The sequence below is a fragment of the Lithobates pipiens genome, unplaced genomic scaffold, assembly GCF_037356315.1.
Source record: "Lithobates pipiens isolate NorthernLeopardFrog02 unplaced genomic scaffold, aLitPip1_a1.2 Scaffold_22, whole genome shotgun sequence".
Classification (NCBI taxonomy): Eukaryota; Metazoa; Chordata; class Amphibia; order Anura; family Ranidae; genus Lithobates; species Lithobates pipiens.
In genome coordinates this window covers 241,147,885-241,173,510 of record NW_027507784.1, presented here as the reverse complement: position 1 = coordinate 241,173,510, position 25,626 = coordinate 241,147,885, and the positions used below count along the sequence as shown (strand labels likewise).

The 25,626-nt window shown below is 45.3% G+C and overlaps 1 protein-coding gene across 2 annotated transcripts in view; it reads right to left on the bottom strand.

The window, feature by feature from the left end:
* The window catches only part of NDE1 (nudE neurodevelopment protein 1), a 122,163-nt gene extending 96,830 nt beyond the window's left edge, over nt 1-25,333 (bottom strand). The window contains exons 1-3 of one of the 2 annotated variants that reach the window (XM_077448923.1): nt 25,195-25,333; nt 12,512-12,640; nt 12,252-12,405 (exon numbers count right to left, since the gene is read on the bottom strand). In XM_077448923.1, coding sequence (XP_077305049.1) covers nt 12,252-12,405; nt 12,512-12,597 — 240 coding nt within the window. In that variant the 5' untranslated portion in view covers nt 12,598-12,640; nt 25,195-25,333. The remainder of the gene's footprint in view (nt 1-12,251; nt 12,406-12,511; nt 12,641-25,194) is intronic. The other variant, XM_077448924.1, reaches the window with a different exon arrangement.
* Nucleotides 25,334-25,626: the final 293 nt, after the last annotated feature.

Genomic DNA, 25,626 nt, shown 5'->3' with positions numbered 1-25,626 from the left:
AGGCGTAGGCTTGGACTACAATCTGTCTGATCCACCTGGAAATGGTGGGCTGACAAGACCGCCATACCCTTCTTGGGACCAACCACCGAAACAAACAGCGAATCCGACTTCTGAAAGGGAGCCGTGGCAAACAAGTACACCTTCAGAGCCCCAACCACATCGAGCGCATGAAGGGCCACCTCCTTGGGTTGCTTCGGCTTAGGACACAACGATGGTAATAAAATGTCCCCATTGATATGAAAAGCAGAAACCACCTTTGGTAGAAAGGACGGTTGCGGACGCAACACCACCTTATCCCTGTGGATGACCAGGTAAGGAGACTTGCAGGACAAGGCTGCCAATTCCGAAACTTTCCTGGCCGATGTGATTGGCACTAGAACTGATGGGCACTGATATTATCAAACAGCGGCTTCTGAAGCACCAACAACACCAGGTTCAAATCCCATGGGGGTAACGGTGGACGCACCAGAGGGACTACATGTCATACCCCCTGAACAAAAAGGTACTCGCCCTTTAATGGTCTACTCCTTGCTGAAAAAAAAAAAAAAAAAAAAACCAGCAGGATCCTGGATATAGAAAAGGAGTGTGGATGCCTCCCTTTCTCCTCACATGGAGATGTAGGCCTTCCAGGTACAATGGTATATCTTCCGTGAAGATTTCCGTGCCCTCAGCATAGTTGGAAACCCCAAGTCCAACAGACCCCGGTTCCTCAGCACCTGGCTCTCAATAGCCATGCCGTTAAAGCAGGGTGAAAGATTGGACCTGGAGATAGGAGATCCTCCCGCAGAGGCAGTCACCAGGGAGCATCTGCCACCAGACGCACCAGGTCTGCATACCAGGGCCGCTGAGGCCAATCTGGGGCAACCAGGATTACTGGAATCCCCTCGGCTTCCACTCTGCGAAGCAGACTTAGCAACAGTTTTAGTGGAGGAAAGGTGTAGATCAGCTGGTACTGATCCCACTGAGCCACCAGTGCATCTGCCCACAGATCTCTTGTCATGGCCACGAATCTTGGCACCTTCCGATTGAGACAGGAGGCCAATAGATCCACATCTGGTGTGCCCCATTTCAGGCACAACAGCTTGAATATCTCCAGATGCAATGCCCATCCTCCTGGGTCCAGCATCTGTCGACTCAGATAGTCCTCCTGCAAAATTTTCCACCAACCCTGTAAATGGCTGACAGGGCCTGAACGTGTCGCTCTGCCCACTGAAGTATGTGAGCGACCTCCTGAACAGCGGCTGAGCTTCTTTTTCCCCCTTAGCGATGTACGCCACAGCCGTGGCAGTGTCGGACTGTATCCTGGTCGGACGTATCCTGGTCGGACGTCCTTGAAGACACATCGACCACATGTGGAGGCACAGCCTGATCACTCTCAAATCGAGCAGATTGATCAGCAACTTTGATTCTCCCGTCGGCCAGAGGCCCTGAGCCGACTGAACCCCCATCACTCCACCCCAGCCGGAGGGACTGGCGTCCGTAGTGATCACCATCCATTTCAGAGGAAGGAACGATTTCCCGGACTGAATCACCGGGGACCTCAGCCACCAGATCAGAGAGTCCCTGACTGGCTGGCTCACCTGGACCTGTTGATCCAGGGACAACAGACATTTGTCCCATTTTGTCAAAATCTTCTGCAGGACTCTGGTGTGGAACTGGGCATAAGGTACTGCCTCGAAGGAGGCTACCATGAGCCCCAGTACTCGCATGCAAGAGCGGAGTGACGACCACTTGCGGTTCATCAGTAGGTTGACTTCAGATCTGAGAGTCTGCAATTTGTCTAAGGGGAGAAAGACCCTCGCTTCCCTGGAATCCAGTAGTAAACCTATGTACTCCAGACGCTGGGCCAGTACAAACAGACTTCTTTAGGTTCAACAGCCACCCAAATTATTGCAGAGTCTGCATGGTGATCGCCACATCCTCTAATTCTGAGGCGGAAGATGCTCTCAGGAGAAGATAGTCCAGGTAACCCACGATCGTGATCCCACGTTGTCACAAAAACACGAATACTGGAGCAAGTACCTTGGGAAAAAAAAAAAAAAAAAAAAAAAAAAAAAAAAAAAAAAAAAAAAGGTGGCCTTTAAGCAGTTCGGGTTCAGCAGATGGATTGAAAATGGCGTTTCCATTTGAAAATGCTTGAACCTGAGGTTCAGAATAATTTACCAACAGTTTCCGAATGACAAAAATATGGGAATAAAAGCCTTTGCTTTAATCTGACCGGGGAACTGGGATCAAGACCTTCTGATCTATCAAGTCTCCAATCTGCAATCCAAGGGCTGTCAGTTTCACCCCATCTTGGTGAGGGAAGGTGAACAATAATCTCTCTGGTGGCTGGGAAGAGAATTCCAGCCTGTACCCATTGGTCACTAGGTCCAGGACAAAGGACTTGAGGTGACTGCGGCTCTTTGGACGAGGATTAAACAAGACCCACCCACCCCCTCTACATCTGCCTTTGTTCCCCCCTCCAGTGCTTTTTGGGACTATTGACCTTTTCCCTTGGACCCTGCTGCCTACGAAAAGTTTCTTGCCGTCTGCTTTTTCTTGCTCCCGAGAAAGGCTTTTTCTAAATATCAGCCGTGTGCTCCAGTGCCTCTAGCAGACCCGGGCCAAAAAGATAATCACCTGTTAAGGAAAGACCACATAAGAACAATTTAGAGGCAGCATTGCCTGACCAGGTTTTAAGCCATAGGCTTCTTCTGGCCGAATTCACAAAGGTCGAGGTCCTAGCAGTCATTGAAATAGACTCTGCAGAAGAATCTGCCAAAAACCCTACTGCTCGAGATAGGAGAGGGAAGGATTTCTAAGTCTGTTCCCTAGAAGTTCCTGTCAACAGGTCTGTTTGCATTCCTGTCAACCATACTTCTAAATTTTTGGCTACACAAGTGGAGGCTAGGGCCGGTTTGAAATTACCAATGGATGAGTCCTAGGCCCTGCATAGAAGTACATCTTCTCTCATCTATCAGACCCCAGATCTAAGCCTGCCAATATCAAAAACGCTAGATCCAAGTTTCTTGAAGCTTTTGAAAGTAGGTGCATTCAACTTAGGATTCTCGTTCCCTGGCTGTGCTATGTCCTCTTCAAATGGAAACCTTTTTAGGTTACTGGAAAGGAATGTTTTTCTATCTGGATTTTCCCACTCCAGTTTGATGGCATCAAAAAGGGAGTGATGCACAGGGAAAAAACTATAGCCTTTTTCTTATGCAAACCTTCGTACATGAGGTCATGTTTAGACATTTGTACCTTATCTTCCATCTAGGGTCATATAGATGGCCTTCAATAAGTCATTAACATCTTCCAATGACAACTTATACCTTGAGCCCTTTACAGATGCTCTATCCCTGGGCCCTGTATCGGACCCAGATTCTTCCAGTGAACGGGCAGATCTGGCTTGTTCCTCAGAGTCTTCACTCTCTGCTGTAGAGTGCTAGGACAGATAGACCCTGCGAGGAGACCTGGATCTTAGCTTTCAGAGATTTGAATGAATGAGCTCAACATTGACGATAGCTTATCTCAAACCAAGCTCAGCATTTTCTGACCGGAAACTGGGTCATCCTCGACTAGGCTGTCTACTTAAGTGCGGTAAACTGCTATGCCCCATGAGGAGCTCAATTGGTTTCTGCAAACTGCACATTTCCTTTTTGGTGGCTGCGCTTGGGCCTTGTCCCAAGTCCTAGACTGCAAGAAAACAAAAAATAAAATAAAAAATAAAAAAAAATTACCCAGAGCGCAACTTAAGCCACCCACACTCCTTAACACCTAGGGCAGGAGGGAGGAAAAGGTGTCCCCCTTACACCAAGTCCTGAGAAACACTCACAGGATATGAAAGAGGGTGATAAATGCTTGCTTGTGAGGTCCTGGGGCCTGCATCTACCTGTGCAGGTACTGCAGAAGAATCCATCCCGCCCCTCTGGTGATCCACAGCCTCTGTTCATCCTTTTAACACACCAGCATCCCCTGTCTGCACCGTATGAAGACTGGAACCAGCATCTCAGGCATGGCTGCTGATGACGTCATGTGCCCTGGAAGTCACCCCCCTCAAGCGCCACAGCTTCCTCTTTTCCCCTGCACATACCAGCCATGCTGTCAGCACTGAATGGCACCTGCTCCTATGGCAGAGTAGAAGGTAAACATTTCTCCGTTCTGAATTCATGAAGAAATACATTTAATATTCACTGGCAGAGGTGAGAAATTTCAGTAGGCCTAAAAAAAAAAAAATAAAAAAAAAAATAATAAAAGTGGATGAACTATAGTGTTGATATTATTGAACTGTGACCTCTTTGAGAACTTTAAAGCAAAGTATAGGATCTCACAGGTTTTTCCAAATGTTCAAGGGATTTGTTTTTTTTAAACTTTTACAAGACCTGTGTTGAAACAAGAGACTGGAACAATGGTAGTTTGTCACCAAACAAAAAGATGTTTACTTATTTTGTTGGTTAGATTGAGAAGACCAAACTTGCAAAAGTATTTATCACATGGAAATGATCGTTAACTAGAAAACCCCACTGTGCAAGTCATGTACAAGTCAGACATATTTCAAAAGTACTTTAAGTAATTCAAGCTATATGTGATATGTGTAGGTCACCAAAGAGATATTATAATTTTAGTATCTAATGACCTAAAGAACTTTGTCATAAAGAAATTATATATGAAAGTGTGATTATAAATAGAAGTGTTTAAGGCTGGGTTCACACCATAGCGATGCGGGAACGCCGCGAATCCGCGGCGTTTCCCGCATCGCATGCCTCCCGCCGGCAGTTCACACTGCCCTATGCGGACTGCTGGGAGTGTCAATGAAATCTTAATGACACCCCCAGACTAGTCTGCATATCGCAGTGCGATCTTCAAACTCGGACAGGAATCGGATCGCATGGTGTTAACACCCATGCGATCCGATTCTGCTGCGGACCAAAAAAAGGGTCCTGTGCGAGTTTGCGGCGGGTGCGATGCGAATTCAGCCATACTATCTGTATGGCTGAACTCGCATCGCACAGACAGATCGGATGGGATTTGCACTGCAGTGCGAATCACATCCGGATTTCTCACCCGCAGCGGTGTGAACCCAGCCTTAGCAACGAATTAGCATTATGAAAACATAATCGTGATTATAACTGTATAAGAATTTAACCTATGATTAGATAAACAAATATTGATTGGATACTCGAATTATACATGTATCCATATAGATAATAATTGTATGCGATATTGTTTGATATACATCTAATCCGTGTCCTTTCTAAATGGACTAAAGATTTAATAGATATACATATATAACCATTTTATACAATGGGGATTATTCAAAATTATGTTAAGCGTATTTTATATTATACTATCATTCCTGAACACTCGAGATATATTCGTTAGAACATATAAAAAACGAATGCTCATTATAGAAATAAAAATATTAAACTTAGAGATAAAAGACCAAACACATGTGAGACACCTGGTGGTTGAAGGTGCCATTACCTTAAAATCACGAGACTACAGGGAAAGGTGATCATTAAGTCTGCCTGCCAATAGGAAAGGGACACATACCCTCTGGGCAGAACTTAGTATAATTTTATCATATTTTTGTTTAAGAGGATATTTAAGAAACTAAAAAGATGGTGAGAGGAGAGCTCGGGGGAGACGACACCTGAAGACTCCCAGACAAACCGACACTCATGCACGAATACACATTTTTACATTCATGAAGATCCCTGCTCTTTGGAACTCGGAGGTCACACAAAGTAATTCCTCCGTAAAAGGATCCATGTGGAATGCCACGGCCGCCATTTTAAAAATCCTGGTAATCAACAACCCACTATAATAGCCATATTTGGAATGGGTAAATATGTTTAGCATCTCTTCTATGTTCTTACATATTGATTTTTTTTGAATATTCTATTATTGAAAATCTTTCTCCCGAATCAATAACCGCCTTTAGAGATTTTTCTCCAAATTCTATTTTTCATTATAAAATTTCTCTTTTTGCATAGTTACCAATTTTATTGACAAACTATTGTATAATCTATTTCACATTGTTAACCACTTACCTGCAGTATAATAACGGTTGGACGTGTGAAATAGACAGACAGACATTCTGTTTAACCAGTTGCCGACCGCCACACGACGATGTACGTCGACCGAATGGCACAGGCAGGCATATGGGCATACCTGTACGTCCCTGCCCCCCCGGTGCCAGCGGCGGTCGGAATCCGTTCAGGAGCAATCCGGGATGAGGGGGGCGGCCATTCATTCATGGCCACCCCCTCGCGATCGCTCCTGACGAATGCAAGTGCAGCATGACATCACTTGCTCTCCTGTAATGTAAACACAGGCAGAGGAAGTGATGCAATCTCTCCTCCGTGTCGGTATTTTTCGTTCCGGCACCGAGGAGAGAGGATCGGTGAGTTACACCAACACTACACTACACAGTAGAACATGCCAGGCACACTCTCACCCCCCCTATCACCCCTGCACCCCCAGTCACAGTGACACCAATTGCATTTTTTATTGCATTGGTGTCATTTGTGACTGTAATAACTGTTAGGGCAGTTAAGGTTAGCCCCCTTTAGTTCTAGGGTAACCCCCTAACCCCCCCCAATAAAGGTTTAACCCCGTGATCACCCCCGTCGCCAGTGTCACTAAGGCTGGGTTCACATTGCAGCGGTTCATGAGAACGGATGTGATTCGCACCGCACTGCAAATCACAACCGATCTCTGTGCGATGCGAGTTCAGCCAGATAGTATGGCTGAATTCGCATCGCACCCGCCGCAAACTCGCACGGGACCCTTTTTTGGTCCGCAGCAGAATCGGATCGCATGGGTGTTCACACCATGCGATCCGATTCCTGTCCGAGTTTGCAGATCGCACTGCGATATGCGAACTGATCTGGGGGTGTCATTAACATTTCACTGACACTACCAGCAGTTCGCATAGGGCAGTGTGATGCGGGAACCCGCCGCGGATTCGTGGCGTTGCCGCATCGCTCCAGTGTGAACCCAGCCTAATAAGCGATCGTTTTTCTGATCGCTGTATTAGTGTCACAGGTGACGCTAGTTAGGCAGGTAGGCATTTAGGTTCGCCACAGCTTTTTATAGTGCCAGGGACCCCCCCCATATACTACCGCATAAAGCCCCCTGATTGCCCCCTAGTTAACCCTTTCACCAGTGATCACCATATAACTGTTACAGGTGACGCTGGTTGGTTAGTTATTTTTTTATAGTTTCAGTGCACCCGCCATTTATTACCTAATAAAGGTTTAACCCCCTGATCACCCGGCGGGTGATTTAAGTTTGAGGGTCAGATAGGGTCTGCGTCGCCCCAGGCCGCGTCAGGTTAGTGCCAGTACCGCTAACACCCACGCGCAAAGCATACACCTCCCTTAGTAATATAGTATCTGATCAGATCTATTTTAGCATCGCCAGCAGTTTAGGTTTCCCAAAACGCATTGTTAGCGGGATCAGCCCAGATACCTGCTAGCACCTGTGTTTAGCCCCTCCGCCAAGCCCAGCCCAGCCCACCCAAGTGCAGTATCGATCGATCACTGTCACTTACAAAACACAACACACATAACTGCAGCGTTCGCAGAGTCAGGCCTGATCCCTGCGATCGCTAACAGTGTTTTTTGTAGCGTTTTGATACAGTCGCTGACAGCCTAGGTGCTTTTTTACCTGTGAGTCTCACTAGTGTACCCCTAAATTTAGGGGTGTCTACTTTCAAAAATGGGGTCATTTGGGGGGGGGGGGGGTGTACGCCATCTTGGCATTTTATTTTATTATTATTTTATGGCCTTCAAAACTGCAATAGGTAGTGAGGAGTGAATTCAAAAATTTACACCCTTAGAAATCCTGAAGGCGGTGCTTGGTTTTCGGGGCCCCGTACGTGGCTAGGCTCCCAAAAAGTCCCACACATGTGGTATCCCCGTACTCAGGAGAAGCAGCAGAATTTATTTTGGGGTGTCATTTCACATATGCCCATGGCATGTGTGAGCAATATTTCATTTAGTGACAACTTTGTGAAAAAAATATAAAAAAAAAATTTTTTTGTGTCATTATTCAATCGCTTGAGGCAAAAAAAATAAAATATTCAATGGGCTCAACATGCCACTTATCAATTTCCTTAGGGGGTCTACTTTCCAAAATGGGGTCATTTGGGGGGGTTTTGTACTGCCCTGCCATTTTAGCACCTCAAGAAATGAGATAGGCAGTCGTAAACTAAAAGCTGCGTAAATTCCAGAAAACGTACCTTAGTTTGTAGATGTGACAACTTTTGCGCAAACCAATAAATATACAGTTATTGACTTTTTTTACCAAAGACATGTGGCTGAATACATTTTGGCCTAAATGTATGACTAAAATTGAGTTTATTGGATTTTTCTAATAACAAAAATTAGAAAATATCATTTTTTTCAAAATTTGCGGTCTTTTTACGTTTATATCGCAAAAAATAAAAATCGCAGAGTCAGTCAAATACCTTTAAAAGAAAGCTCTATTTGTGGGGAAAAAAGGACGCAAATTTTGTTTGGGTACAACATTGCATGACTGCGCAATTACCAGTTAAAGCAGCGCAGTGCCAAATTGTAAAAAGACCTCTGGTCATTGACCAGCAAAATGGTCCGGTCTGAAAGTGGTTAATTGTCAATCAAAAGGTTATTTATTCTACCGAGAAGTGATAATGGTGACGATTAAGTCCAAAGTATGACACTCCCATTTTGTGGGTGTTTCCACTAATTGTAAAATGATCAAGTAATGCAATCTGTATTTTAATTTCATGTAGATATTTGTCTTTTGTCAACCAATAAATGTAACCATTTTTATGATCACTTGTCTCCGTGAATACGTTTCACATGTCTAGACTGTCATATAGATTGATTCTGTATCTTAAAAATATATCTTCGTTAAAAATTACTAAATATTCTGCGGGAAAATGTCCTTAAAAAAAAGCACAACATCCCTAACAGCAACAAGAACATTTGCTCACTAGACCTAGGGAGCCAGGAACATGTTACCCCATGTCCAGAGGAAACACCAATACTGACATGGGCCTGGAGGACCGCCCTTTTAATCTGGTGGGGTTAACATGCTTCCTGTCCTGGTAGGAGGAGCTCTAGGTCTCATGGAAGCTTGGAGACACACACACACGCACACACACACACACACGAGCTACATCAATACAGGGCACTTTCACCTCCTTCCTGCCCAGACCAAATTTCAGTGCCCCCACACCTTGAATGACAATTACTCAGTAATGCAACACTGTACCCAAACAAAACGTTTATGTTGTTTTCTTCACACAAATAAAGCTCTCCCAGTGGCATTTATTAACCACTATTTTATTTTTGCGCTATAAAGTGAAAAAAATTTAGTTTCCATTATAAAATTTAGCAAATAAGTAATTTTTGGTCATAAATTTGCAACAAAAAAGTATACTTCTACATATGTATCTTTGGTAAAAGATTAGCTAAATTAGTGTATATTTAATCTGTGTGAAAGTTACACTCTACAAGTTATGGTGAAAAACTGATCATACCAGATATACTGATGGCCTATTTCTTGAGGCCCCCCGAAAGGTCAGGACAGTACTAATAGCCCCCAAATCACACCATTTTGGAAAGTAGACAGTCCAAGGTATTGAATTTGTGATTTCCCCTCCCCCCACAATTCTTGAGAAATAAGAATTTTATTTATTTTTTCCCCCTTTTCTTCTCAACACAAGAACAAGCGACTTCTCACACACAGAGTATGTGTACTTGCAATTAAACCCCAAAATACATTGTGCTACTCCTAAATATGGTGATATCACGTGTGAGACTTACACAGCCTGGCCACATAGGTCAAACATGCAGGGAGAACTGTCAGGCGTTTCTTGAAGCATAAAATTATACATCTAATTTCCTGACACCCACCACACTTTTTAAGGCCCCGGAGCACCAGAAACAAGGTGGATTTGATTTAAATTGCTGGTAAAAAGGCTTGATTTAAAACTTAATTTTTAAAGCACAACTGTCATTGTCCCACAGCAGCTCCTCCTCCGACCCCCTGTTGACTCACTGACAGTCCCATTCACTTTAATAGGAGATCTGGTGATGTGGCAGTGACACAACAAGGTGAGGGACGTAGCAGCGGCAGGTGAGTGGATGCCCATTAACAGGGGCTGCCACGATGGGTCTGAAATAACAGGTGCTCGTTAAACTTAAGGATTTATTCTTGCAGTTAGTTAGAATTTGTCATATTTGCAAACAAAATGAAGGATTTCCATTTAGAATAAACTGTCAGATTAGTAAATAATCATAAAACTAGGTCTCTTACGGCCTGCTGCCATTTTCTCCTCAAGGGAGTAATCAAGCACTTCAAGCTATGTGCACAAAGATAACAAGGTTGATAAGCTGCTTAGAAGATTTCACTTTCATTTTAACTGCTTGCCCTTCCTCCTCACACTTAAAGCCTGATATAGATGCATTTCGCTTCAAATTATAGTGTGTTGCTTACATAGATTTGCAAAACAATGGGATAAAAGGAATATTTCTGAACTTAGTTTCATCTCATGATTATTGTGAAATTGTGTGAATGCATCAATTCAGTGCATGTTATCTCAGCTTACATTCATTGAATGGGTTTACAGAAAGTGTAAATATTGCAGACTATACAGCCTCATGCTACACAACTATAATACATAAACTAATTAATTAATGTATCTTCAATAGGAAACTAGCTTTAGATAGATAGTTACTCCAAAAGCATTTTATTCAAATAAAAAAATAAAATAAAAAAACCTGACCAGAACAATGGAAGCGCCCAAAAATCTACCCTATTTTGGAAAGCAAACAGCCCAACATACATTTCAATGAGGCATGGGCTGCAAAAAAGGTACTCAGATGGGCACTGTTTTGTTGTGCACTGTAGGCGGTAACTAGCCATTACCGCAATATCCTCACACATGATCGTTGTGTGATGAAAACCCAGTAACAGATAGTTAGCGCGGTTCGGCGACATCTGACTGGCTGTGATCAGAGCTAGTCAGTCACATGGTAAAGAGCCAATTTTGTGGGCTCTTTACCCTGATCGGGGGATGGGCTGTGTTTTAGAGTGACACTCTTCATTCCTGATGGCCACACACAAGCGGCGTGCAGAGTTCATATGACCGGCTGTGATTGGACACAGCTGATCATGTGGTAATGAGTCATTCTCATTGATTCTTTACCCCGATTTGGGATGGTCAGTGTCCTGAGGGACACAGACCTTTGCCAAATCGCCAGGGGCGCACAAGAGCCGGAGTAAGGGAATGTTCCTGCAAAGGTCATTTTACAATGCACTGGTAGGGAAGTGGTACATGGGAATCCCAGGTCTACACCCAACCTGCTGACTAGTCATTATTATTATTATTATTTACAACTTGCTAGTACCAGGTTGGAACCCCCCCCTTTGCCTTCAGAACTTCAATTTAAATCTCGACGGCATAGAGCCAACAAGGTGTTGGAAACATTCCTCAGATTTTGGTCCATATTGACATGATAGTTGCTGTAGATTTGTTAGCTGCACATCCATGATACAAATCCCCCATTCCACCACATCCCAAAGGTGCTCTACTGGATTGAGATCTGGTGAATGGAGGCCATTGGAGTACAGTGAACTTCTTGTCACATTCAAGAAAGCAGTTTGAGAGGATTTGAGCTCTGAACCGTTGATACAAGGCAGGGAAGATACATGCTTTCATTGTTGTTTATGCCAAAATCTGACCCTACGATCGAAATGTCTTTAGACCAGGCTAGACCATGTTTTTCCAATGTTGCATTGTCCAATTTTGAGCCAGTGTGAATTGTAGCCTCAGTTTGCTGTTCTCAGCTGACAAGAATAGCACCTGATGTGGTCTTCTGCTGCTGTAGTCCATCTGCTTCAAGGGTCAATGTGTTGCACATTCAGAGAAGGTATTCTTTATACCTTGGTTGTGATGAATGGTTATTTGAGTTACCGTTGCCTTTCTATCATTTTGAGCCAGTCTACCCATTCTCTTTTGACAAGGCATTTTTGTTCACACAACTGCTGCATAGAATGCACTAGGTGAAAAACCTTGAGACTTTACAACTCCTTTAAATCCCCTTTCTTCCCTATTGCTCAGTTTAAGCTTCAGCCATTCGTCTTCACATCTAGATGCCTAAATGCACCGAGTTTCTGCCTTGTGATTGGCCAATTAGCAATTTGTGTTAACAAGCAATTGATCAGGTTTAACACACACACGGGAAGTTTGGCTTTAAAACAAATTGTGGTCTTACCTTCAATGATTCAAGTTCCATGCGCAATCTGTTATTTTCTGAGAGCAAATCTCTGTTCCTGCTCTCAGTCTGCAAAAGTTGTGCCTCCAGCTCGGCTTCATACTCTCGGCTAGCCTCTTGGAACTCATTTAGCTCTTCACTTGCATCCTCAGAACTAACACAGAAATAAAGTGTTATTCTCCCAGTTCATGCTTCAAGCCCCCCCCCCCCCCCCCCCCCATCACCCATCTGTAGCTAGGAAAAAAAAATAAAAAACACACCATTTCTTATATTTCATTGCTAGATCTTTCCAGTACTGTGCTTCTTCCTCCAAAGAATGAAACGTCTCTTCAGCTAAATCATCCATATCAGCAATTCCATTAGCTCTTTTATTCTGTGCACTACAGATTCTGCAACAAGCAGCAGTAATTTAGAACAATTCAATAATAATGTACTTGCAACAGCACTCAAATCATGGAAAAAAAAAAAAACAGCACCTAGTTTTGTCTGACTATACTAGGTAACCAAGATGTGAATATTGTATGCCATGGGTAACATGTTTGCACTATGCTATTAAAAAAGGAAACCTATAGAAACATGAATGCTAGTACTACCTGAAAAAGCCAACATTTGAGACAGGTTGACTCTCCAAGTTAAACCACATGTCAACTCCTAAGCAATAACGTATTTGATTGCAGATTACCAATCTTTGAAGCATGGCAGCTGCATTTGTTTTTGCCCCCCCCCCCTTGATTCAGCCAGTGTTTTACCTGACTAAAAGGTCCAGCAAAAAGTGGTTGTAAAAGGTAGAACTGTGTGCAGGTAAAAAAAACCTGTGTGCAGCACCACCCACCACTTTAAAGCCTCATACACATGATCGGACTTTGTACAAACTTTCCTGTGGATTTTTGTACAAAGGGCGTTGGCCCTGAACTTTTATTGCATACACACAGCAGGACTTTCAGCCAACTTTCACCAAATTACGTAGTTTTTCTGCTCTTTACCGCCACCTTAGGTCTACTTCTGTATTGCCTGATCTTTTGCATTGGTTCTGAGCATGCTTGCTTGTACAGAAAACCATAGGACTTTTGTACAAAATACACACGATCAGACTTTGCTGCATCAGACTTTTGTTGCCAGAAAGTTTGTCCGTTCGCACAGCCAACAAAAGTGCATTGAAAACCAAAAAAAGTTTGTCCGATGGAGCGTACACACGGTAGTCACGGTCACCGCTAATTTGCATGTTTGTCGTCAAAAAGTCTGATCGTGTGTATGGGCCTTTATACTTACCTGAGCCCATGCTTGATCCATTGCTGTAAACAGACGATGTGGATTTCTTGCTCCTCACTGGGCAGTTGTATATAGTTTACAATCATTTTGAAAACAGTACCACTGTTTTTTTTTTTTTTTTTTTTAAGTGTATTAAATGTCAGCAGCTACAAAAAAAAAAAAAAAAAAAAAAAAAGGTAGCTGCTGATTGTTAATAGACACTCACCTGTCCCACAGTCCAGTGATGCAGCTGCCTGAAGCCTCGCTCCTCTCCCCCTCTTAACCATCATTACCATTGTGGGCACCCAGCTGCAATAGTTTGCAGCTGCACTTCGCTCTCCTAGTGGCCAGGCAATCTTCTGGGACCTATGATGTGCCCCAGAAGAATGCAGAGAGGGCAGGGCCACCTAGGGGGAGGAGTCAAATAAGCAGCAACAGAAGGAGGAAAATGGGACAGGAAGTACCTCTTCTCCCCCAAAAAATGTTTTATAATGTACATACATACATACACCTTAATGGTGCTTAATGCAAGTTTATGATCCACACCTTACTGCAAAAACAGCAGGATCCTGTAAAACGAATATGTACGTGGACTCAAACCCATCTCCTCACATGGACATGTAGGGCTTCCACGTACGATGATAAATCTTCAGAGAAGACTTCTGCGCCCTCAGCATAGTGGAGATTAGTGAAACCAACAGTCCTCGGTCCTTTAGCACCTGGCTTTCAAAAGCCATGCCCTTAAAACCAGCAAGCAGCAAAGCAGGATTAAGTATTGGACCTCGCGACAGAAGGTCCTCCCACATCAGCAGACGCCAATGAACATCCGCCACCATTCGTACTATGTCAGCGTACCAAGGACGTCAAGGCCAATCAGAATCCCCTTGGCCTCCACACTGCATAGCAGATGAGGTAGGATTCTGGGGGGAGCCACCAAGGCATCGGACGCATCCTCCAAGGCATCTCTTGACGTGGCAACAAACCATTGTACCTTCCGATTGAGCAGAGAGGCCCAACAAATCCACATCTGGAGTGCCCCACCTTAGGCAGATGAGCCAAAACACTTTGAGGCAGCGACTCGGTCCAAAGGGCTGGAGACCTCAGCCACCAAAGAGAATGCCTGACTAGCTGGCTCACCCGAAAATTTGACACTACAGGGATGTCATAGATTTGTCCGATTTGGACAGGATCTCTTTCGGCAAGACTAGTGTGGAATTGAGCATATGGTACTGCCTCGAAAGTGGCTACCATGGGACCTAGAACACGCATGCAGAAACGCAGCAATCACCTGCGGGACACCAACTGCACCGCCGATTGAAGAGTCATCAGCTTTTCCGAAGGGAGAAAAAAAAAAAAACTCTCACCCAAGAAGTCTAGAATCCACCCAGGTACTCCAGGCATTGAGTCGGCACCAACACCAAGTTCTGGAGTTCAACACCCAACCAAACTTCTGAAGAGTCTGTATGTTGATCTCCACATCCTTAATTCTGAGGCAGAAGCTGCTCTCGGGAGATAGTCCAGGTAACCCACAACTGCGATACCTCATCTATCTTAGCAATGCCAGAATTGGGGCTAGCACCTTAGTGAAGACCCTTGGCCCCATCGCTAGGCCAAAGGGGAGAGCTACAAATTGTTAGTGCTCTTCCCCGACTGCAAAATCATAGAAACCTGATGCATATGGGGACATGCAATATGCATCCTTGATGTCAAAATACATGAAGAAATCCACCTGATGTACAAACAGATTGCAGTAAAATCACTGAAACCTTTCCGGCTTCTGTACAGGTACTATCACCAAGCACAGCAGCAGGTCCTGTACTGCCCCAAACAGGGCCCCCTGACAAGTCGGAAGAAAAAAATAAAAAATAAAATTGATCTGTTTTTGGCGGACAAGAAAGAAACTATCTTGTAGCCTGAGGAAACCAGTTTCGAAGACCCACTGGTCAGAAGGGAGTTTGCAATACGGTGAACCTCCTAAAGGCGACTTCCCACCCGAGAGTCGGGCAGGGGCAAACCTTCATGCAGCAACAGATTTGCTCGCCAGCTTGTGAAACCAGGGGCACTTTTGTCCCTCAGCAGGCACCTTGTCGGACTGGGAATGCTTACCTGCCAACCCGGGCAGACGAAAAATCTGCTTCTGAGCGGAAAAGGAGGGCCCCTGTCTACGGCGTGGCTCCTTACCCTTCCTGGACTGTGGGAGCAAAGTACTCTTACCCCGGTTAGATTCTTAATGTCATCCAGTGAGGCTCCAAATAGCCCCTCACCTTGGAAAGGCAAATCCACCAGTACCTTCTTAGATGCCTGGTCTGCAGACCAGCATTTAAGCCAAGTCAGGCGACGCAGCAATACTGCCAATACCGAGGCTCTAGAAAGCAAAGGGGCCATATCCAGGGCCACATCACAGACATAAGGCCCTGCACCAACTGGTCTGCCAGTTCCACACAGACCGGGGAAACCAGTTGCTTCTCCAACTCGCGGTGCAACAACTTAACACATTCAGTAAACGACCGACACTAGGGCCGTGTCTAACACTGGCCGCAATGCTGACCCCACCACCGGTCAACTGCCTCGGCTCTTTTGTTGGCAGGGTCCTTATAAGAGGGTGACCCTTCCACCTGAATTGTAGTTACCTTATTTAACCTGGATATCAGGGGTCAACAACCAGAGGAGATGTCCATTTTTTCTAGGAAACTCTCCTTAAAAAGGGTAATGCACCACCATCCATCTCGGGACTGAAAAGGCCCACTGCGGGCTTCCCCACTCCTTGTAAATAAACTTATATTGACAAGTTAAATACGGAAATACCTTAGCAGTGTGGGCCAGATTGTGGAAACCAAAAGGGACCAACACCTCTGCACATGCCCCCACCGTTCCATCTTTAATCACTTGACAACTGGGCACTTAAACCCTCATGACCAGACCAATTTTCAGCTTTCGGTGCTCTCACTTTGAATGACAACTACTCAGTAACGTAATACGGTAACCAAATTAATTTTTTGTCTTTTTTTCATACAAATAGAGCTTTCTTCTGGTGGTATTTGATCACCTCTGGGTTGTTTTGTTTTTGCGCTATAAATGGGAAACAAAAAAAAAAACAAAAAAAAAAAACAAAAAAAAAATAAAAAAAAACAGCCCCACACATTTTTTCTTAATTTCTGTGATAAAATTAATCATTTGCAAAATTTTTCTACATCAATTTTGGCCACAATTTATACTGCTACATATATTTGGTAAAAATAAAACAAAAATTAGTGGATATTATTTGGTCTTTGTGAAAGTTAGAGTCTACATGCTGTGGTGCAAATCAATTTTTTTTTTTTTTATCACACCTGATGTACTGGTGGCCTATCTAATTTCTTGCGATCCGAACAAGCCAGAAAAGTACAAATAACCCCCTTTTTGAAAGTAGACCTTCCAAGGTATTTAGTAAGAGGCATGGTGAGCTTTTTGATGTTTTCTTTTTTCCCCACCCCCACAATTCTTTGCCAAATGAAGATTTTTTTTCCCCACAAAATTGTCGTCGTAATAGGTTATTTCTCTCACATGCCATTTTTATACCACAAACACCCCAAAATACATTCTGCTACTTCTCCTGAGTATTACGATACAACATGTGTGGGACTTTTCCACAGCCTAGCCACTTAGAGAGGCCAAACATGCAGGGAGCACCATCACATGTTCTAGGACAAGGCTTGACAAATCCCAGGCGCCAGGTCGCCAATGCGACCAGAAATCGCAACCTGGTGCCTAAGCTGCCACCAGCCCACTCACTATCGATGCCCCAGACATGCAGAGCATTAACACTGACTGCCGTCCTCCCCACTCAGCGGCTCTGGCAAGCATCAAGCGCCGCACTAAGCGTGTAAAACTAAGAGGAGAGGAGAGGAGGATCTGTCAGATTTCAGCTTGATGTCGGGGGTGGGCGGGTCCCGGCCGGAGTGGGCGGGGCCCGGCAGCTAGCAAACACCACCCAATGGGATCTGGGCGGGCTGCTACTTTTATGTGGCCCCGCCCCTTAAGCAGCCCAATCGTTGGCTTATGTTTGATAGCTGCTGAGTCTGGCCCACCCGGGTCCCACCCACCCCGACATAAAGTTCAAATCTGGACAGAGCTGCCTCTCTGTTACTTGTCAGTTTCACACCCCGGCGGTGTCACGCCCACCCTGACATTAAGCTCAATTCTGACAGCTCCTCTGTTACTTTTCAGTAACAGAGTGCTCAGTGCGCCACCGCCAACCAGTGCCACCTGCCACCAACCAGTGCCACCGCCAATCAATGCCACCTGCCAGTGCCACCATCAATCAGCACCACCTGCCAGTGCCAAGTGTCACCGCCAATCAGTGCCACCACCAAGCAGTGCCACCTGCCAGTGACAAGTGCCAACCAGTGCCACCTGTCACCGCCAACCAGTGCCGAGTGTCAGTGCCACCGCCAATGAGTGCCATCTAGTGTCACCGCCAATCAGTGCCACCTGCCAGTGCTGAGTGCCACCGCCAACCAGTGCCACCTACCAGTGCCAACTGCAATCAGTGCCACCGCCAATCAGTGCTGAGCGCCGTCAACCAGTGCCACCTGCTGACAATCAGTGCCACCGCCAACCAGGGCCACCTGCCAGTTCCAAACCAGTGCCACCGCCAATCAGTGCCACCTGCCACCGCCAGCCAGTGCCACCGCCAGTGACACCTACCAGTGCCACCACCATCCAGTGTCACCGCCATCAGAGCCACCTGCCAGTGCTGAGTGCCACCGCCAAACCAGTGCCACCTGCCAATCTCCTGCCAGTGCCACCTGCCAATGCCATCTGGCAGTTCCACATGCCTGCCAGTGGCAACCAGTACCATCTGTCAGTCCCAAACCAGTGTCACCTGCCTAAGCCAACCAGTTCCATCTGTTGCCAGCCTTACTCTTTCTGGTCAGCCCAAAACCCTGATGTAACAGCGTTACATTGGAGTTATTGACTGGGTGCTGCGTTGCGAGTTAGGGATAGGGGGTGAAAATAACTGGCCTTATCCCATGAGCTGACAAGCCATACCACTCTTAAAAAAAAATAAAAAAAAAAATAAAATAAAAACTGGCTCCTAACTTTTTCAACTGGCTCCTAAATTCAAAGCAAATTTGTCAACCCCTGTTCTAGGAGCATAGATTACACATCTAACGTGTTGACTACCTATTACCCTTTTGAAGGCCATGGAGCACCAGGAGAATGACATGGGACACTGACGTGGCACTGATGACAGATAGCACATGCAACTGACAGGTGGCAGTGACATGTACTGTGGGCACTTTATTTTTTTCCCCGCTCATGCTGCAGCCGTTGGTCTCTCCCTCCTCTGAGTGAGGAGGGAGAGCCGATGATGAGAGATGATGTCATATGTTCACATGAGATCATCTCTCATTGGACACACGCTATAAACAGCCGCTGTGATTGGCCATTTACAGCAATCTGTGACTGGCTGTGTCCAAGGGACACGGCCAGCACAGAATTTCCCTGATGTGCACTCGCGGGGGCATGCATTGTGGAAGTAAACAGGAGGACATCCAGGGACGGCCTCCTGGCAATTGGCATCCACGCTGTAGCCGTCTTTCGACTATAGCACAGGCACCTAGTGGTTAAGGTATCCCGCACCGCCGTGATAAGTTCTCCTACTAGCACTTTATCCTGCTCTGACCCGAGTCATTGTCACTGTCCTAATGGTCCTGGTCCACAGCCTCTAAAATGTCAGAACATGGGCCGCCTGCCACAGCGAGACCCAAGTCTGAATCAGAGCTCTCCCCAGAGGACAGGGCCCCCCCTCACCCCCATTTTTTTACCCCCCTCCCATTTTTTTTTTTTACCCCCCTTGCGCCCACACGCCACCTCTACCCTGGCAACAAAGAATTCCAGGACCGCTGACAGAGCATCCATAGGCACTGCAGGTGCACCGGCTACTGTAAAAGGAATATCTGGGGAAGCAGCGCCAGCTTCTGAGGCTATGCTGGCCCACTCTCGCCTGTCACCCTTGGGGACCTAAGGCAAGTCACAAAAGAGCCCACCCTCATAGCTGCCACAGACTGATAGGCCCCCCCACAGAACTCCCCACCCTGACCCAGGTACTGCACTGTTCTGCCACCGTCAGCTGTCCCCTATGCCCACCACGAGTTGTCCTGTATCAATTTATGCTGTTAAAGGTTTAACTAGCACTGAAGTATAAAAGTTCTGAGGCTACTAAAAAATGGCCGCCGGCCTCCTCAGCAAAAGCACCCACAACAGACGGACTCCAAGAAAATGGCCACAGATAAGCACATGGCTGTGGCTACAAGAAATTAGCTACGGCACCCACAGAGGCCAGTCCCCACATGCAGCACACGGATACCACAAAGCACTAAAATAGGGATAATGCAAGCGGACCACCAACCACAGGCCCCTGCCAGGACCCATAGACCACCCCCCCCCCCCGCCAGGTACATGCTCCGCACCCCCTATGCCCAGTCAAACAGCAGCCCCTTAGCATGGGGAGGGGGGAAAAGGACAGGGAGAGAGCCCCCTAGTCGACCTCCCAGGGAACGCCCAGCTGCTCCATCCTGCCGAAACAGGTGGAACCATATTTAACCCTCCTGCCGGGACTGCTGGATGCATGCCATGGACAGACCCATCACCTGATCAGTATGGGGCATGTTGTGGCCGACCAAGCGCGCAACTAAGATCTGCACACGCTTGATGGCCAGGTTGGGGAGACAACCAGGATCTAGATTATCCAGTCCAGCTATTGATTGTAGATGACAGGAACATACATACATCCCACACCGCGCACACCACAGCAGAAAAAGAAAAAATTCCAAAGACCATTGGTCCCCACGGAGCCAGGTCCTTCTAAACTAAACAGAAAATAAATACTGAGCTGCTGGTAGCAGAGTGAGGGGTTATAGCCAGTAGGACCGCCCCCTGGGCAGTACTGTACAGCTTTGTCGTTTTTATGTGTTCTGCCTAGTCCTCTCCTGAAGGTGGCGATATAACCCAAGGTCAAGATTAAAGGTGCTCTGTCCGTCAATGAACAAAAGAGAATAACCACCACATGTTACTGTAACGTGCAGGTACGAATGGGGGCCTTAAAATGGATTTTATGTAACAAATCTGAAGTTAGGCTCGGTTCCCACCTGAGCGATTTTCTGCTTGAATCCTGTAGCTCTAAAAACACTCAATAAGCTAAATCATATTATTTCAATGGCCCCTGTTGGCATATGAGCAATCTGTCACCTGAAGCAAAACACCTGTGGCTCAAAAAGTACACAAGCTTTTTTTTGGCAGATTACAAGTGTTGTTGGCCCCACAGACAGCAAAAGAAATGGCCCGACTTGAGCATTTTGTTGCTCGTTTTCTACTCAAACAGCAGCTTTCCAACCCCAATTTCCTCTCGCTAGTGCTTTCTATTGGCTAAATAGAAATACCTGAACCTGTATAGGCTTCCAAAATCTGCAAAAATGGTAAAATATAAAATAAAAGATGACCAAAAATTACTATGCTCAGGTGTGAATGGACCCTTCCACATTCTCTAATAAGTTACATAGTTACATAGTTACATAGTTAGCCAGGTTGAAAAAAGACACAAGTCCATCCAGTTCAACCTTAAAAACAAATAAATAAAATAAAAAATAATCGTACAATCTAGATACCCAATTTTATGCCCACAATTGATCCAGAGGAAGGCGAAAAAAAACCCCAGCAGAGCATGCTCCAATTTACTACAGCAGGGGAAAAAAATTCCTTCCTGATCCCCCAATAGGCGATCGGATTTTCCCTGGATCAACTTTCCCTATGTTAGTACCTAGTTATATTATGTACCATCAGGAAAGTATCCAAGCCTTTCTTAAAGCAATCTACTGAACTGGCCAGAACCACCTCTGGTGGGAGTCTATTCCACATTTTCACTGCTCTAACTGTGAAGAAACCTTTCCGTACTTGAAGCTGAAATCTCTTTTCCTCTAGACGTAAAGAGTGCCCCCGTGTCCTCTGGGTTGACCGTACAGAGAACAACTCAACACCAAGTTCACTATATGGACCCCTAATATATTTGAACATGTTAATCATATCCCCCCTTAATCTCCTCTTCTCAAGAGTGAATAAATTTAGTTCCTCTAATCTCTCCTCATAGCTGAGTTCCTCCATGCCTCTTATCAGTTTGGTTGCCCTTCTCTGCACTTTCTCCAGTTCCCCGATATCCTTTTTGAGAACTGGTGCCCAAAACTGAACGGCATATTCCAGGTGAGGTCTTACTAATGATTTGAACAGGGGCAAAATTATATCTCTTTCTCTGGAGTCCATACCTCTCTTAATACAAGAAAGGACTTTGCTCGCTTTGCAAACAGCAGCTTGGCATTGCATGTTGTTATTGAGCTTATGGTCTACCAAAACCCCCAGATCCTTCACTATGGATTCCCCCAGTTGTACTCCCCCTAGCATGTATGATGCATGCATATTCTTAGGCCCCAAGTGCATAACTTTACATTTATCAACATTAAACATCATCTGCCACATAGTCGCCCAATTAGACAGTGTATTGAGGTCGGCTTGTAAATTGGAGACATCCTGTAAAGACGTTATTCCACTGCATAGCTTGGTGTCATCTGCAAAGACAGAAATATTACTTTTGATGCCAGACCCAATATCATTTATAAAGATGTTAAAAAGTAAGGGTCCCAACACTGAACCTTGGGGTACACCACTGATAACCTTAGACCATTCAGAGTAAGAGTCATTAACCACGACTCTTTGAATTCTGTCTTCTAGCCAATTTTCTATCCATTTACAAACTGATATTTCCAAACCTGTAGACTTTACCTTACACATGAGCCGTGTGTGCGGAACTGTATCGAATGCTTTTGCAAAATCCAAGTATACCACATCCGCCGCCACCCCTCTGTCCAAGGTTTTACTTACCTCCTCATAAAAAGAAATCAGATTTGTCTGACAACTTCTGTCTTTCATGAATCCATGCTGTCTGTTGCTTAAAGTGTTATTGTTCAGCAAGAACTCGTCGATGTGGTCTTTTATTAAACGCTCCAGTATCTTCCCAGCTATAGAAGTTAAGCTAACAGGTCTATAGTTACTTGGTAAAGACTTTGATCCTTTTTAAATATAGGCACCACGTTCGCCCTGCGCCAATCCAGTGGGACTATTCCCGTCATTAATGAGTCCCTAAAAATTAGATACAATGGCTCTGAAATTACAGAGCTCAATTCTTTTAGGATCCGTGGGTGGATGCCATCAGGTCCAGGTGCTTTATCCACCTTTATTCTGTCTAAGTATTTCTGGACCATATCCCTTTTGAGCCATTGTGGATCATTTGGGGCTGTGTCACTATCACCCCCATTATGGTCATGCGCTCCCCCATGCTCTTTTGTGTACACAGAGCTGAAGAAAGTGTTTAATAAATTAGCCTTCTCTTATTATGTTTATGTTATGTTTCTAAACCTGGTAATATCCAAATGCATTAAGACAATAAATAAACTGTAGCAGGCATCCTAATACTTACCCGAGCCCAATTTCCGTCCAGCGATGTTCACAAGTGCCTCAGCCATCCAATACTCTCCCTCCTGATTAGCTGACCCACATTGGCTCCCATTGCTGTCAAAGTCAGTTAGCCAATTAGGAGAGAGGGGCCTGGCCAACCCACAGAGCTGTGACTTGACTCGGGTGCCCCCATAACAAGCGGCTTGCTGTGGGGGCATGAAACAGGAGGGAGGGGCCAGGAACACCGAAGAGGGACCTGAGAACAGGAGGATCCAGGCTGCTCTGTGCAAAACCATTTCACAGAGCAGGCAAGTAACACAACCCCCACCTCTTTAAGAACAAATAAGACTTTGGTATCACGTTAAAAGGGAAGTAAACCCTAATGGGTTTTAATTACTCTTTAGTCCCCTGAAAAGTAAATGAATAATGGGCTAGTATGCATTGTATACTAGCCCATTATGTGGCACTTACCTGCAAACAAAGCCCGCAATGTCCCCACTGGTGGAAGCATCTATCCTCACCCCTCCTCCTTCCGTGACTGTCTGGAGTCACGTGATGTCACTCCCGTGGCTGCCAAAGACTAACAAACAACCTGCAGGTAGTGGGACTGGACACTACCTGTGCCTTGTGGGTGCATCAAAATATTGATTGGATTTACAGAATCTAGGCTGCATTTTTTATGCTTTTTCACGTTGATCAGGCAATGCTGTTCTCAGCTTTCTCAACCGCTTTCATGACTGGGCTATAGCCAAAAAATGGTACTGGTATGTCCTCCTAGAAGGCCGTGCACCCGGGAATATCCAAGACCGTAGGGTCTCCCAAACCCAGCGTGTCATGGATCAGGGCAAAAGGACAAGGACAGCAGCCCTTTGCCATTTGATCACTCCGTCCAATGACTAAGTGATTAAGAGATGCTCTGGTTTGTTCACAAGTGTTTTTGGCCCTCCCCTCATGCCGATTGGTACAGCATGTGAGGAGAGGAGGGAACGGATGCAACAGCGCTGTGAGCTGGATCTGAAGTGCCCATCCATATTCACACTCCATTCCTGGCTCATCCATCCACATTAGTGATCATACGTGCCACATCAGCACCTCATTCATGCCACATCAGTGCCTCACAAAAGTGTAATAGGTAGTCAAATTAGATTTGAAATGTATGTCCCTAGAACAACTGATGGTGCTCCCTGTACGTTGGGCCTCTGTTGCCAGGCTGTGTAAAAAAAGCTCACATGTGGCATCACCATACTCAGAAGTAGCAGAAAAAAAAAAAAAAATATATATATATATATATATATATATATATATATATATATATATAATGTTGCTATTTATATATCTTATAAATTGACAACACAGTTTCCAAAATCTTGTGGAAGAAAAACAACATGTTCAATAGACTCATTCTGCCTCATAAATTATACATTGAGGAGTTTTCTAAAATGGACTTAGCAGGAAGATCGCACTTCCGATAGGAGAAGATAGTGATCTACCGCTCTTGGTAGCGATTGCAGGTACTTGACAGGCATCGGGTCCACTGGACCTGCTGATTGGCTCCCTCTCTATCCAATCTGGGTGCGATTGTGCCTCCTACATCATGCACAATAGAGCCGACCTGCTGCAGTACATGTACGTTAGGCGGGTGGCAAGCGGTTAAATTAACAACACCCCAAACGCTGGTCTCAGAGGCACCTCGTTGTCCTACACGAGATCAAATGGTAAAAGAGTGCCATGCGATCTGGTTGCCATGCTTTAAACAAAATGCACTACTTTTGGGGTGGTGCAATTTCAACACATCCAAAATGAACGGGCTGAAGAACACTGCTCAGAACTGCAAGTGAATCGCACAGCATTGCGGTGTGTGAATGGGCCCTCACATGTATGATGTTTACATTGCAACTGCAGAGGTCCCACTGACAGGACAAGGATTGCTGGATAATGCAGAGACTATTCCTTTCAGTTAGTGACCGGTACTTAGGTAAATCACACACATACATTACTGAGCCATACATATTGTGGACCGTTCATGAAGTATTTAGAAGAGAAGATGCGAGCGTTAGAACTCCAGCAATCACAACGTTCAGCTCCAGGAACCCCCCCCCCCCCTTGTAATAGTTCCATCAACTCTCGGCTTTGTAGCAGTCATACACAAATAAGTCCCCAGCTGACATGGTGAACACAAACCGCAGTTAGGAACGGAAGCTCTACATACCTCGGAGCCTCCAAGCACTGACCTCCTCTACCTCTCAACCGACCTCCTTAACAACCGTCCTCCGCGGCCGAATAATAACACTCACTAATACAAGCCTCGAGTCAAACTCAAACTTCCCCGCAATTCTATTGGCTTATACTTGTACATAGGCGTCGCCATTTCCAGCCAACCCGCTAAGGAAAGAGGCAGCGGCTAAAGCGTTTTTTTTGTTCACTTTGTAACAACTTTATTAACAATGCGATCTGCTCGGGATGGAAGGTTGTGTAGAACGTAGTATACAAGCATGCATTGCCCTATATATAGAAACATCATCACTTCCTGCAACTACCTTGTTAGCCTCCGTCTAAAATGCCAGTGGTTTGTCTGTCATTCTGAGCCTCTAAATTCATTTTGAGGGGTATTTAAAGCGGTTGTATACTGTTTTTTTTTTTT